This window comes from Hylobates moloch, unplaced genomic scaffold, assembly GCF_009828535.3.
Source record: "Hylobates moloch isolate HMO894 unplaced genomic scaffold, HMol_V3 SCAFFOLD_56, whole genome shotgun sequence".
Classification (NCBI taxonomy): Eukaryota; Metazoa; Chordata; class Mammalia; order Primates; family Hylobatidae; genus Hylobates; species Hylobates moloch.
Window position 1 is genome coordinate 162021 of NW_026652331.1, and position 16208 is coordinate 178228.

Here is a 16208-nt window from a genome sequence, read left to right on the forward strand (position 1 = left end):
TGTATACACACACACACACATATGCATGCCCTGGAATACTATTCAGCCATAAAGTGGAATGAAATAATGGCATTCACAGCAACCTGGATGGAATTGGAGAACATTATTCTAACTGAAGTTACTCAGGAAATGGAAAAAACAAACATTTTGTTTTCTCACTTATAAGTGGCACTGAGCTCTGAGGATGCAAAGGCATAAAAATGATACAATAGACTTTGGGGACTCTGAGGAAAGGGTGGGAGGGGGGTGAGGGATAAAAGACTACACATAGGGTACAGTGTACACTGCTCAGGTGATGGGTGCACCAAAATCTCAGAAATCACCACTAAAGAACTTATTCATGTAACCAAACACTACCTGTTCCCATAAAACCTACTGAAATAAAAAAATAAGAAAATTTTTTTAATTACAACTTTTAAAAATAAAATACAGGTATGTAGAACATAAAGACATACCAGTCAACAATGGACAGCACATATAATAGTGGTCCTAAAAATTATAATACTGTATTATTGCGGTACCATTTCTATGTTTAGATATGTTTAAATACACAAAAACTTACCACGGTGTTATAGCTGACTAAAGTATTCCGTATAGTAATGTACTTTACAGGTCTGTGGCCTGGGAGCAATATGCTATACCATATAGACTAAGTGTGCAGTAGGCTATACCATCTAGATTTGTGTATGCACATTCTGCAGTGTTTGCACAATTGACAAAATCACCCAACCGTGCATTTCTGTGAACATGTCCCCATCATTAAGTAACCAATGACTGTAATCACATTGGTTTATTCTAGCCTTATTTTCCCTTTTTATATACACCAGGGCAGCTAGGAAGAGATAGGTTTCTTTCAGAAAGCTATACGGGGAAATTGACAGATTCTGAGTGAGATTTTGTTTATCACACACATCTTTTATGTGGCATAATGGCTTCCTAGGCCGAGGGATTGCAATGAGTACTCAACTTCTCAAATACACAAGCCAGGCACAATTGGTTTGGGTGCTGCAAAGAGGAAGTCACTAACCAGGAAACACCTAAAGGAGGTGTTAGAGGGAGTAGTTCAGGCAATGACTCATTAACTGATGCTTTGAGTCATTTCTGAATGTGAGAATATGAAGCTTCAATGTTTTTCTCAAGTGAAACAGGTAACCACATATAGACTACTTTAGCAGTTGTTTTGTTGGAGCAGTAATTCTTACAAATCATGTAGATCTATCATGCACTGAATATCCTGAACCATAGAATTCATCAGACTCTGATCTGTAGAAACATTACAGCCAAATTAGAACCACCTCTTCATTTTATAGGCAAGATAACTAAGGTCAAGATGAGCAAAATGACTTGCCTAAGCTCATAGTCCTCAAAATGGTGTCATACACCTGAAAAAGCATCAGCACATCACAGCAGAGATGGGGGTAATGGAACAATGGTAGTGAGTGGCAGGTGAAGAAAGTGAGAGTTTTGGGAGCTAAAATAAACGAATAGACTAACATTTACTGGTGTGAATATCTGAAAACGTGGCCTCGTGTTAGGTCGTTTAAGTGACTTTCTCATTTGACCTTACCAAATAATCCCAGGATGTATATATTATTTCTACAAACAAGTAAATGAGGCTAAGAAATGAAGCAAGTTGCCCAGGGTCACAGAATTAGTATGTAATAAAACAGAAAGTGCAATTTAAGTTTGTCTGATTCCCAAAACAAATAATTTTTTTCACTTCTAAGCGTGTTATATTTGTCTGGGAAAATATGGTCTGTGAATATCTTATTTTATATGGACAAATAGGGCGTTATTACCTCCTTACACAGGACAGAATTTATAAAATAGATTGGTCTTTCTCACTTTTTTGAAGTCATGGTCTCCTAGAGAATCTGATGACAGTTCTAGACCATATCCAAGGAAATGAAATAGGTCTGAACATACACATTGAATTTTAAGTACCTCCTAAAGCTCATCCATAAAATCCCTAGAGTTCTACAGACACAGGTTTAAAACTCATAATGATTTTCTTGAGAATATAAATAAGGTGAATCTGAGGCCAAAACATTCTCTCCAAATCTTCTAACACCCTACAGACTTCTAGTTTTTCTTATTATAATTGAAATCGTAGTAATTTGCAAAGTCTTCATGATCTGGATAATTGCTCATTTTAACTACTTTCCTATCTACTCAATTCCTTCCTCTTTAAAAAAATGTAATGTGTTTGTTTCTTAAAGCTGTAAGAAACAAATGATATTAATAATAGTGGCCATATAAATTTTTATAGGAGTGATTTAAGCTGAATTACTGATTTACAATATCTTTGGGAGGTATGAAATTGAAATTTTATTCATGTATAAATACTATGCATGTTGCTATAGTCTAAATGTTTGTGTCTCCTCAAAATTCACCCATTGAGATCCTGGCCCCCAAGGTGATGGTATTAGGAGGTGGATCCTTTTGGGATATAATTAGGTCATGAGGGTGGAGCCCTCATGAATGAGATTAATGTCTTTATAAAATAGGCCCAAGGGAGCTCGTTCACTTTTTCCACCATGTGAGGACACAGCAAGAAGGCACCTTCTATGAACCAGAAAGCCCTCACCAGACACCAAATCTGCCAGCACCTTGATCTTGGATTTCCAAGCCTTCAGAACTGTGAGAGATAAATATCTGTTGTTTAAAAGCTACTCACTTTATGATGTTTTGTTATAGCAGCCTGAATGAACTAAGACATGTACTAACTATAGAAACACACATATAAGTAGGCATACGTAAGCACTTCCCACATTGCATTTACTTACACCTTTTCCATTATGTTATTCTTGTGCTTTATATTCTCTGAATCATTGGGAAGAGTACTATTTATATATTTCTTGGAGATATCACATATTATTGAGGATGAGATCATCTCTTCTCTTGGGCTTTCTGAAGTCTCTTGAATTTCTCTCTCTGTTGTCTGAATTATGCCATGAATCTCTTCCCTGTTGCCATTTACGTTCTCAACAGTCATGTGTTCCATTTGTTTATCATCTTCATTTTCTGCATTATCTGGGAACATTTTGTTCTGTGACTCTTCTCGTCCCAGTACACGTCCATTCAGTGATGCATTGTTTTCTTTTTCCACTAATGCTGAACTCATATGTGTTTTATTTTTTTCTAACTGGACCTGGTTTGTGTAATGACTTTCCTCTCCATTTGTGGGAGAAACAGTAGCTGTTTCTATGACATTTAGTTCCTCTCTTGCAGCAATGTCTGCTGCTTTGGTATCTTGAATGGAGGACATTGTCTGCTGTGGAGTACATTCATCATGCATGCCGCATAAATTACACATCTCCTTTTCTTCTTTCTTTAGAAGTGCAGCAGTGCTCCCCAAATGTTCAGTTATTTTTATGAGGCAGTCTATGAAAGTAATGAATTCTACACACACATACATAGACACACAAAGAATAAATACAAAACTAAACCAAATTATGTTTCCGCACTGACATCTAATGAAACACGGCAAGATAATTTTAGAAACGTACGAAGACCTTTAGTGGGCATTTAAGCCAACCTCCTGAAGGAGAAGTAATTGTACAACTGTCACACTTTTAACAATTGTAGGATTGACAACAAACCACTTTTAACATGGTAGTAAAGAGTAAATCTAATCCCTCTTGCTTATAAAGATACTTTGAATATTTAAAGACAAATGTAATAACCTCTTGCTCCCCCAATAAGAACTGAAGTCAACATCTCCCTCAATTGTTTTTCATTTGGTATGATTTTGAGAACTCTTCTTTACACTGGTTGTACAATAGTTTGTCAATGCTCCATTTAAAATGCTGGGCTGGAAATTAGGTGAACACTCCAGATGAGGCTTGGGTGGCAGAAACACCATACCTCCATTATTTCTGCCAATGTAGATGCTGTGTTTTGGAGCCTAGTTTACTGCTATAAGAATTGGATTAGGTTTATACTATCCCTCCTGATGAATTTGTGATCATTGGAAATTTTCGAATTAGTCCTTCAAAGAATAACTCTGATCATACCAATTCTATGATTGGAACCTGAAGTGGCTACTCAAAGCCTACTAACTCGGGTCAACCTTCCTCACTCTGGAGTAAACTCTCAGCATAGTCAAATCTGATATAATCTCTCACTCTGTCATCATTCTTCCTACTCTCCTATTTGTTCATCCTGCTTCTCCTCACTACTGAGGTCACCTGATGACTTCTTGCAGGCTTAGTACCTCTCTAGTCTTTAGAATTCAGTTCTGAACTAAAGAATACGTAATTTAAGGCCCCATAGCTTAGTGTTTTTAAAACCATCACCAAATCATCCCTTCACCAGTCAGGGCTTTTCTTTGGGATCCAGTTCTGACAATTTGTTTTTGTTTTGTTTTTGTCTTATACCTGAGAACTTGTCTTTATTTTTAACTCCTATTCTGGTAGCCAAGTCCTTGTTTTTTTCTTAATATATATTTGTCTTGTTATGTTGCCAAGGACCATGTTCCACTCCCTCCAGGGGCTAAAGGTCTCATCATGGGCTGCAGCTGATGGCTTCTCAGTCATGCTGCCTTTGGACAGATTTCCCTGATGCCCACTATTTGCCCTTTAGATTGAATTTCTTAATATCATCAACCCTGGATTCCGTCATAGATGGAGCCTGCCCACTTATCTTGATACTGTATTATTTAGAGCTGAATTTCATGACGCCACCTATATGCTTATCTGGAGTAACTGCTGTTATCCAGGATTATATTCCTGAGATTCCACATTCTTCCTGCCTTACTGTGCTTTCCCACATCCATAACTGGACCTATTCCCAAGAATCCTTCTCCAGCCCCAGTGCATGGGGATCCCATTCCCTATCCCAACCCACTCCAGTCTTCCCAGTAATTTTTCAATTAATAAGGCTAAGCTCAAATGACCCTAGTGATAGAATATTATATTCTGATATAAAAAAAAAAAACTACTAGCTCTGCCTCAAACTAGGCCTGTATTTTCCTGTCTCTAGTCTTGGATCCTACTGAAAATACCGACTCTCTATTTCCTGCTGCATAAATCCAATTCACTCTTTAAGCTTCAGCTTAAATACTACATTTTTCTAGCAAACTTCTCAATTCCCCATCCTACAGATGGGATTTAAACTGCTTCTGAAGTCCAAAAGCACTTCATTGATGTGTTTCTAATGGGACTGGCCCCAATGTCCCTGACATTATTGTGCATTTGTCTCAACTTATTTCCCCTTTGAAATTGTTAGTCTCTTGTGGACAGAAACTCTATCTTAGCCTATCTGGTATACTCATAGCCCCTCTCAGATCTTGCCCTAATCAATATTTCTTAGAGAAAGAATAAACTAAAAAAAAAGAATACTTGCCTTTTCTCGAGACACATTGATTCTCCTTGTCAAGCAGCACATGCAGCTGCTGGCAGGTGGAACGCAGGGTGCCTGCGGTGTGCTCCAGCAGCTGGTGAAGGGCCCTGCTGAGTTCCTGACCCAGAAAGACCACAGTGGCCATCCAAGTGGCTCCACCAGCCCCCTCACAAAGGTCATCACCCAAGAGTGCCTGCTTTAGCATCTGGTTTTGTCTCCAAATCTGCTTCAATATTTGGCCCAGTTTACCTGAGCCCATGTATTCCGTATCCATTTTATGATCCAAAAGTGGTATTTTCTCTCCTGCCAGCAAAGCCTAAAGGTTTTGCAAATTCAAACCTGGTGATGGTTATTTCTCCTAAACTCTAGGAGATGATCCAAGTCAGCTAGCCCAGCACTTTCTCACAACATAGTGGTTTATTCAGTTTGGTGTTGACTAGTGAAAAGTTACTAGGTGACCAAAGAAGGGGCGTTCCTGTACCATGGGTGCTATTGTGTACAGAATACATTAATCACTGGGGTAGAGTTAACTCACATGATCCAACTCTCTGTGTAAGTTTTACAAATTCAATATACTGTGGAAGTCCCAAATACTTTTCAAGTTTTGAGGCAATAAAATATGGATTCCAGGTAGGGTAAGAAGTTTATTAATCAAAGGTAAACTGTTTGAACAATATTGCTGGCAGGATTCCTGTAAACTTAAAAATATTTATGAATGAAATAATGTGATGTCTGATTTTGCTTCTAAATAATCTGGGAGCATAGGGGTGGGTAGAGGTATAAAATTTGCTGTAAGAATTAATAAATGTTGAAGCTGGATATGGTTACACATGGGGTCTTGACAATTCACTCTAATTAATGTGTATATGTATAGTATTTTTATAACCAAGAGTTTAAAAACATTCCTCTCCTTGGCAGAGTGTATTGCATTGGTTAGGTAATTATAATTAGCATCTTCTTATATGGTAAATCTGCAGAGACTGAGATAAGAACTTGGCCTCTGATAATTTCCCTCTAATTGGATAAAATGCCCCTTCACTGAAAGAATGTAAACCTGAAGAGTAGCTTTCTCTAAACTAGCAAGGAGTCTTTACGATATGTAGTTAAAATTCAGATACAACAAGCTCTCCCCACTGCTGCCCGTCTGCTTGCCAGCACATCATATATGGGGCTATGCAATGCAGCACTTGGGGGTATTTGGAAGAAACAAGAACAGTCTGCCTCCCTCTCCAATCTCACTGCTCAGAGAGAACACACACCCACGCCAAAGGAAGAGGGCAGCGAGTACATTCCAGAGAGGCTCATGTTCCCTCAGGGGTACTGGAACAAAATGAAACCTTTTCAAAGGGAAGCTGGAGTGCTTCCCTCCCACAGGCAACACATTATCTCATCTTAAGCCCTGGAGTTCTAAGAGCTACACTCAGGGCACCTGGAAGACAAGATGGGAAAAACAAGCCCAGAGAATAAATAATGAAGAATGACTACCACTGCCCTAAAGACTGTCAAAGACCCTGAAGGAAAAGGCAAGGAGCAGTATTGAGTACTGGTGGCTGCAGAGTGGAGAGGGGCTCCTTCACCACTAAGTGTCTCACTTTTCAGTTACTTCTGTTCACTGAAAAGGGGACCTTTTTTGCAGTATGAGTTCATACCACTTCACGGATTGGATCATTTAAATCTTCTCAAACTAAAGACTCACTCATTCAATTGTATTTTCTTTTTCTTACTCCTTAAATGGATGTGTCATTCTCAATAATAATGTACACATGGCTTTAATTCAATGCCAATTTTGAAAACTTCCTATAGCATTTACTGTGGGACAGGAACTAAGTGCTGGAGGTCAGGCCTTTTTAGGGCTTCAAGAGACAGATTCATGAACAGATTATTGAAACAAAGCTTAGACTGTGTTGAGAGCTAGAGCAGAAGCATAAAGAAAAAGTATCATAAAAGCTTTGAGGAGTTAAAAAAATAATTCTGCTTAGAGGCCTGGAAAATGTTTGAATTAGAAACTAAAAGATAAGCAGGCTATAGCGTAAAAGAAAAAAAATATTCCAGCATAGGAAATAATATGATCAAAGTCACGGAGGCATGAGATTACACAGTAGGATCAAAAATGTAAAAGTATGGCTTTGGAGGAAGGTTCAGTTAATGAGTCAGAAGTGGCAAATGAAGAGTTCAGTAATTGTAGAGAGTGAGGAGAAGAAATTAGAATTTTGGTTTACAGATAAGAGATAAATTGAATATATTTGAATCCGACTGCAATGTGATGAAATCTGTGCTATAGAGATGCAGACGTATTAGATGGCAGAGATATAAGAGTTAGGAGGCTCAAAGGTCTGTACTAAAACAGCAACAGAGCAGATGAGAGAAGGGGATGGAAGGAGAGGGGATTTGAAGTACAGTGGATAGAACTTACGAAACTTACCAAACCATCAGATTATAGGGAGAGGAATAGAAAGTATTGAAAATGCATTCATTTATTTGAGAAATATTTATTGACCACTAGTATGAGAACTATGCTTAGTACTAGAATATGACTAAAATATTTAATTTAGGTGATTACATAGACTATAACACTACTAAGGAATTTAAGGGGGATATTGGGCTTGATGGGTAGATAATTTAATTTTAGATTTGTTGAGTTTGAGGTAACTCAGAAAAATTCCTTAGAATGTGTTTTAAGTTTAAGAATTAGAATAATATTGGCATATTTGAATGTTATCAGTAAATAAGTGGTAAATGAATCCCTGGAAGTAGAAGAGATCAGTGGAGAATTTACCATGCACGTTTTAAGTATTGAATAAAACTGATAATGGAATACTGCTTGATCACTTGAGCAATCTACATTTATTTCTAGATATGTGGGAAAATCCTTTCTCACGGAGAAAAAAACAAACCCAGACATTCTCTTTGTTTCATTCACATTTGCTATCCTCAAGTTTAAACTTGTTCGCTGTTTGGCTTCTTAAGAACATATAATATTTGCAAAGTGAGACCTACCACAGGCCACGCTGCATTTACTTGTTAAAACACGCATCGGCATGTTCCTGCACCTTGTTTTCCATTAATTGACGTCACTAACCACAGAAAGAACAGACATTTGCAGTCAAGACACCTACAGAAGTTCACTGCAGAAATTCATCTGGATGGTTTTAACATTTGAAAATCATCTTCATTGTTGCTACGAGCTATTATGACTCCTTTTACTTTCTTACTGAGAATTCAGTGCTTCCATTGACATTAGTATGCAGTCTTGAATTCATATCATTATGTGGTCAAAAAGACAACAGTTTTTCTTAACATTAGAAGTACCAAAGTGGATTAGAGATAAAATTCAAATAATAGGATAGTTCCTTGTTTACTACCTAAAGAAATAAAAATATGCAATTGATTGGACAGGCTATTAATGACAGGCTATTAATTCCAAAGGTTGTAAGACAATAACGTTTTAAAGCACAATGAAGAGTGCTATTTTTCATGGCATTTATAGCGGGTAGTGGTGGGTAGGTCAGATGTAAGCAAAAGAGTTATGTATGCCTGAAGTATTATGAGCCAATGTAACTAGTTCTGTAATGTGATTTTATTTCCATTGACTTTCTGTAGTTGCCTACATCAGAGACTTTGGTACTTACAGTCCAGAATAATTTTTCCCCTTTCGAACATTCATATTGAATGTCTGGTCATCTTTTGTCTAAGATAAACTCATGCATTTGGATGATGAGTGGACGGAGAAGGAAAAGAAATTGTTTTCTTTTTGTTTTGTTTTTGTTTTCTTTAGTAACTTTTGGACTAGTAAAATATAAATTATACATTCAAATTTTTAATGTACTTATCAATTTTAAAATGTTTTCAAAGACCACATAGTAAAAATCAAAGCTAACACTACTGATTAAACAAAGTAGATTAGATAAATATTCCATCTCTGATTTCTAGTGAGATGCCCTGAAAAGGATAAAACAATATATAAATCCCAAAAGATAAAGAGAATGGGCGATAAGACGATGGACAAAAGATGCCAACAAACTCCTGGAAGACTAAAAGCAGATGGGCAAGTAGTAAATAATCAAACAGAGCTGAAACCTAGGCACCCAGACAGTGGAAAACAGGTGAGTTCTTGTCACAGAATCTCAGAAGTTCCCAGAATTAGAGACAATTAGGACCTCTGAAAATAAAGGTGAACTTAGGGCTGTAAACAGGTGTTTTTGTTGAAACTCTGTTTGGAGAGCAGGTAGGTTCCTAGATTCCTTGCTTCTGCTCCAAAGAGCCGGGCAACAATCTCTCTCCCACACATCAGAAGCTAGAGACTTTCTCTATGAATAAATTGTGGCAGCAGCGCTCAGCAGAGCGGAGAACTGGAGGGGGTGCTATGCTGACCATGAGGGTTAAGTGAAATTCTACAATGTTAAATTATGAGGTGCCGCTCTATTCTTCTGCTCAACTCCAAGAACACGGGCTGGGAAGCATAACCTCCCAGGCAGAAAATGGAAAGTTTCCTCCATGGAGTAACTGAACACTCCATGAGAAAAACCTACTGATAGTGAAATTTTCAGGGTCCCTCTCCCTATTTCCAACCCCAAAAGCCTGGTCTGCCCCTGCCAGATCATCCACAGTGAAGCTCTGCATCATATAAAGCTTTCAAACTAGGCTCTTCTTCCCTCACTTTAAGTGGAATAACAACCAACGAGGTCAGGCATTTGAAAAAGCCTCTAATATAAAGCTAGAGAGTAAAGTAAAGAAACAAAAATAAAGAACTTGGAAAAAAAAAAAAAGAGAGAACAAACACAGGGAAGAGGAAAATATCAAATGAATCTATAATTAGCATGTTTAGAGTCTAGGATAAGAAAAAATAATGCACTCACAAGACAAGAAAATATTTTTTTTTTTTTTTTTTTTTGAGACAGAGTCTCACTCTGTCACTCTGGAGAGCAGAGGTGCAATCTCAGCTCACTGCAACCTCCATCTCCCGGGTTCACAGCATTCTCCTGCCTCAGCCTCCTGAGTAGCTGGGACTACAGGCACCTGCCACCACGCCCGGCTAATTTTTTATATTTTTAGTAGAGACGGGGTTTCACCGTGTTAGCCAGGATGGTCTTGAACTCCTGACTTCGTGATCCGCCCGCCTTGGCCTCCTGAAGTGCTGGGATTACAGGCGTGAGCCACCAAGCCTGGCTGAAAATATTTTCTTTAAAAGGGGAGCATTCTGGCAATGAGAAAGGACTCACAGAAATTAAATTATGATAATAGAATTTTCTTAATATGGGAAATAAAAAGCAGTTGAGTAAATTCCCCAAAACATCAAACAAAAAGACAAAGAGATGGACAATAGGGGTAAAATGGAGGTTAAGAAAATTAAAGGTTAAATCCAAGTGGTCCCACTAATATGAGATCTGGAAAGAGAAAATAGAATGAATGAAACTATCAAAGAAATAATATCAAAATATTTCTCAGAATCAAAGTATATGATATTCTAGACAGAAAGAGCCCAGAACGGTATATGCAAAAAATAATCATAACCAGTCATATCAAATTCACACCAAGGATCAACATTTCAGCAGCCTCCAAAGAGGGAAAAAACTGTCACATTTAAATCAAAAGGCATTGAGCTTCTCAACAGCAACACCAAGACCTAGCAAATAATAAGTTGTGATTTCAATATTCTGAGGGAAGCCTCTTTCCAATGCAGGATTCTGTTGCCAAATGCTAAATGCCAAAGCATCATTCAGGTGTGCCGAGAAAGAAAGCACATTTCGAGTATGCAAATGTCAAACTACTTATCTCCTGTGTACCCATTTTTTGGAAGCTACTCACAGATGAACTCTATCACAAGAAACAGAATGACACAAGAAAAACGCAGACATAGGAGTCAGGAAATGGAAAATCCAGCAAAAGAGAAAGAGCTACATCAAATGCTTTAGATGAAGTCCCAGGGTGACAGCAATGCTGTGGCCCTAGAAAGCCCCCTTTCCAGACTGCAGCAGTCACCTGAGTGCTTCAGAATTCTGTCTGCAAGCAGAAAAAATGGAACTGATGAATTAGCTGATGTTTTAAACATTTTAAGAGAAGTTTTACAATTCTATTAGAGAACTGAGGAAAAGAATTGTTGATAACTTAGCAACAGAAACAAAAGACAATTATTAAAACCAGGAAAAACTGAATTGTAAAGAAAAGGATATATAATTATAGTGTATTGCATAGTTCCATTATGAATAATATTTACATAGCCACAATAATAAAGATGTCTATAATTACTTTAAAATAAAAATTGTGGGCCGGGTGCGGTGGCTCACGCCTGTAATCCCAGCACTTTGGGAGGCCGAGGCGGGCGGATCACGAGGTCAGGAGATTGAGACCATCCTGGCTAACATGGTGAAACCCTGTCTCTACTAAAAATAACAAAAATTAGCCGGGCATGGTGGCGAACGCCTGTAGTCCCAGCTACTCAGGAGGCTGAGGCAGAAGAATGGCGTGAACCCGAGAGGCAGAGGTTGCAGTGAGCCGAGATCGCGCCACTGCACTCCATCCAGCCTGGGCGACAGAGCAAGACTCCGTCTCAAAATAAAAATAAAAATAAAATAAAAATTGTGATATATATGTATTATTAGGACGGGTATAGGAGGTATGTACATAGCGAATGTGTATAGCAGGGTGGATACAAGAGAGCAAATGTCTTATTTCTATAGCAGGAAGTCAAATATTTAAAAATAAACCAAACATTTAAAAACAAAGAAAAACTATTAGGAATCTGGAGGTGAGTGCCAGAAGAAACTTCTAAAAGGTTTAATGTGATTGCCTCTGGGAAAAGACATGGGAAAGAACAAAGCAACTTCTGACTTCCAGGAGCTAGCCTGGCACTACCAGCAAAGCCTTGGGGTTGCTACCAGCTGTCCTGGTACTCACAGCTAGGTGTTAGCATTCTGTTGAACATTAAAAATAAAAAAATCACATGACATCATCACTATGATGGATCAAAAGAAATTGAAGATCACTCTACAATCATGTCTAAACACATGAGCACTGTTCAAGCCACAAAATACGAAACATTCCCCTCTCAGCTAATACGAATGAGGACTGCTTCTTAACAATTGCATCTTTAGCATTACTCTATTCTGCCCTCTCTAAGACTTATTGAGATATCCAATCACAGATTATAACCACTTTTAGACAGCATCCAATTCAGAGCAGGAAACTTCCGTCGAGTCACCCAACCAAAGCCCAAATCCTGTTATAAGTCCCTTTTAACATCCTTTTCCTGAGACACCCCAGGATTCTCCATGGTGTGAGTTTTCCCTCACTGAAATGGGTAATGAGTCCTGCTTATTCAATTATAGGTGTGCTCCTGACGGCCTTATGCTGGAGGACAATGACAGACCCTCAGGTACTTGGGGAGGGAGAAGGGCAAGCTGCAAGGATCTGTTGCTTTTCTTTCAAGTTGTTGTCATACGATATGATTTTTTTAAACTATGTGTGTTATGTTACTTTGATATAAACTAAATTCACATGTTAAAAATGAAATAAGCCAAATGTTGCATTCCCTAGGGATCATTTGATGGTGATATTAAGGTTGATACAACACATCACTTCAAGTGGGTTACTTCAGATCAGCTAACATACACTCCATTGAGTTTGTAAGAAGTAATTCACCATTTGAAAATGCTTGGAATTTGGTGGCACATGCTCAAGAATGAGCTCAAATTTAAAGCAATAAATGGGCTGGGCATATACTTCAAACAGAAGTAGAGTAACTACCACCTGGTAATGGCTTAATATCTAATACTTCATCTGGATCACAGAGCTCTAGATACAGCAGAAGGTCAACAAATGTTTGATGATTAAGAAAATGTTGAAATATAGTAAACAATCCACACATTATTTTAAGAATATCATCATGTCATTCCCCCACCTAGAAAATAATTAATAAAATTCCTTAATATCACAAAATATGTGGTCAAGTTCAAATTTCCAACTGTCTCTTAAAAGCTACAATTATTTTTACACAATTTTTAAGAAGTAGGCTCCAAATAAGGTCCTCAAAGGCAACTAACTCCCTTTTAATAATTCTTATATGAATTATGACAACTGAAAAATGTATTTGAAAAAACATATACCAACAATGGAGAAATTTCATTATAGGCTGGAAAATTATCTTTCATTTTTGTCATTTTTATGTGGATGAGGAACAGAGGTAAAGGAATTAATTCAAAAGAAGTCACCAAATTTGAAAAGTCAATAGACATATATGCAGAGACATTTTCATTCCTTCGTGTTTAAGTAAATTCTTTACCATTCCATTAAAGTAGTTATTGATTTTGAGATGTTTTGTTTTACATAGAAGTTTAGTATTGAAAGTTCTTATTGGCAAGTTCTGCATTCACTATGTAAAGAAAATGGTTTGTTTTGGTGTCAAGAACTGAACTAGAACTGAAAAGTAATTATGAGTATTCAATTATTTGGTTAACAAAAGCTCCTTCTTAACACCATTAATGGCCTCTGAAATTAACATCAGTGTTTTCGATTACAGCTTTGCAATATGTCTCTGTGAGTCATTGTTGTGTTTGTAAAGATTATGACTCTTTATACAGTCATGGGCCTGTAACATGAAACCAGTGAAATAAATTTTCATGAAACCAATGAAATAAAAACTAGACAGTTTTATCTTCTGTCAAAATCTTCTGAGACAGACGTTCAAATGAGGGTGTGCCAGATGCATTGCTACAGTATACTTTATGGTATCATAGTATTTGGGATGTGTTTCTGTGCTATCTTCATTGCTTGATTTCTACCAGGATGTGACTGGTGATTTGAGAAGTTGTTCTGAAAAAGATAAAGAAGAAACACATGAATGAAAACGAGTTTTTAAAAAAGAAGACAAAGAAAAGGTATCATATGTTTTGACACTAACATATTCCTCCCAAATCACTTCCAGGTTCTCTGTTTTACTTCCGGACAATCATAACTAAATTCATCAATTAAACATGACTGTCCTATTCTAGATCTTACCTCCATAAAAAGTCCCTTCTACCTGCACTCTATGACATCTCTTAGAGACGTCATACACTTATCCCTTTGAAGGTTGAATTGTCAGCAGAAATATCCCTTGCACTGTAAAAATAAATTTGCAAGAATCAAATTATTCAGCATAAACTCAACCCTCAACATCAAGAAAACTCTATCTTGAAGTAGGGAAATGATGCAAAAGAATGCCTAATTTGTTGCTTTCTAGAAATATTTGAGCTCTTCCAGCTAAATTTGCGTGAGCTGAGACTACCTCAGGACCCCATAGTGTTCATCATTACCAGAAGGATGACATTGTATACAATGAGCCTTCAAGAGTATTTCTTTCTCAGGAAAAAAAAAAATATATATATATATTTTTACACAAATATATATAGATAGATAGATAGTTAGATATAGATTATAAATGGACAATATTAAGCTCTTTAGAAGTAAAACTATTTCCCCTCTTAGCCTGTTGCTATCTTGACACATTTGACCTTATGCTATAAACTATCTTACATTATTTATAACCACTCTAGGTATTAACCATGTCCAATATCAGAAGAGCAAATGTTATCAATCTTCTTTTTTACTTTACTTCCCCTCATCATTGTTCTTATCACCAGGTTCAAGGACATTCTAGAACCTCAGTGAGTGGCAATAGGTGGGAGGAACAGCCATGGCCGGCCCTAGGCTAGCATGTTTCTTATGAAATTATCATCGGCATCTCCTTTCTGGCCATGTTTCCCATCCACCTACCCCTTTTGGCGTAACTTCCAAGTTACTCTTTATCTCTTGCTGCCTTGTGTCATCTGTCAAAAATCACCTGAATAAACCCACTTGCATTAGAGTCTTGGCAGGTGTTGAGTCTCCTCACCAGCATTATTTGATTTTTTTTTTTTTTTTTTGACAGAGTCTCGCTGTGTCGCCCAGGTTGGAGTGCAGTGGCACAGTCTTGGCTCACTGCAACCTCCTCCTCTGGGGTTCAAGCGATTCTCATGCCTCAGCTACCAGAGTAGCTGGGACTATAGGCACGCACCACCACACATGGCTAATTTTGTAATTTTAGTAAAAAGGGGGTTTTGCCATGTTGGCCAGGCCGGTCTCAAACTCCTGGACTCAAATTATCCACCCACCTCGGCATCCCAAAATGCTGAGAGCCACCATGCCAGGCCCTATTTGAATTTTTAAAGAATGAATCCGTAATAATAAAATCTGAAGCTTCTATGGGATGCCTTTCCAGGTGCATCTTAGCCTATGTGTTAGGTCTGTATGTGAAATGATATCATTAGGAGCATATTGTTTTCAGCACTGTCAGAAATACATAACTACTAACTAGTTCATTTCTTAATTCAGAATTAGCTGTAACATTCCAAGGAAGCTGCATTTGATTTTTAAAAATTTATTTTACCTCCTTGTGATAAAAATGAGAGCAAGGGTGAATTAATTTCTATCCTAGTGAAGTCATTTTTGTTAGACAGAGTCTATCCAAGATTGTGCTACTGTTTAAAGATGTTATTGCAGTTACTGGCAGACCCAGATAATAGCTCTGATGTAATCCCAGATTCCCATATTGAATTAAATCTGATTTGGGTTATTTAGGTCACATATTGAAGAAATGCCCTCGCTGTGTCATTTCTCTGTAAATAGTGGGTGTCCTTTGGTTTTCTCTATAATATACATTTATTTTTGGAGCTCATTAAACAGGTTAGGCAATTTAAATAGGTCTAGTCAGTAGACAGGAGTTAAAGCTGAGGATAGAGAAACTCTCTGTGGTATTATCTAACACACAAGATGAGGGTTGTTCTTAATTCTTGGCTCTTACCTACAAAAGCACTGAGAGAGCCACTTGAAAATAAGGTCTTAAAATCAGA

The 16208-nt window shown here is 37.6% G+C and overlaps 1 protein-coding gene across 3 annotated transcripts in view; it reads right to left on the reverse strand.

The window, feature by feature from the left end:
• LOC116463742 (death domain-containing protein 1-like) overlaps positions 1 to 5617 on the reverse strand; it is a 62234-nt gene extending 56617 nt beyond the window's left edge. For 2 of the 3 annotated variants that reach the window (XM_032146993.1, XM_032754177.1), the window contains exon 1: positions 5347 to 5363. In XM_032146993.1, the coding sequence (XP_032002884.1) occupies positions 5347 to 5363 (17 nt within the window). Of the gene's footprint in view, positions 1 to 2786; positions 3403 to 5346 lie in introns of all 3 variants that reach the window. The other variant, XM_032146992.1, reaches the window with a different exon arrangement.
• Between the last annotated feature and the right edge of the window lie 10591 nt (positions 5618 to 16208).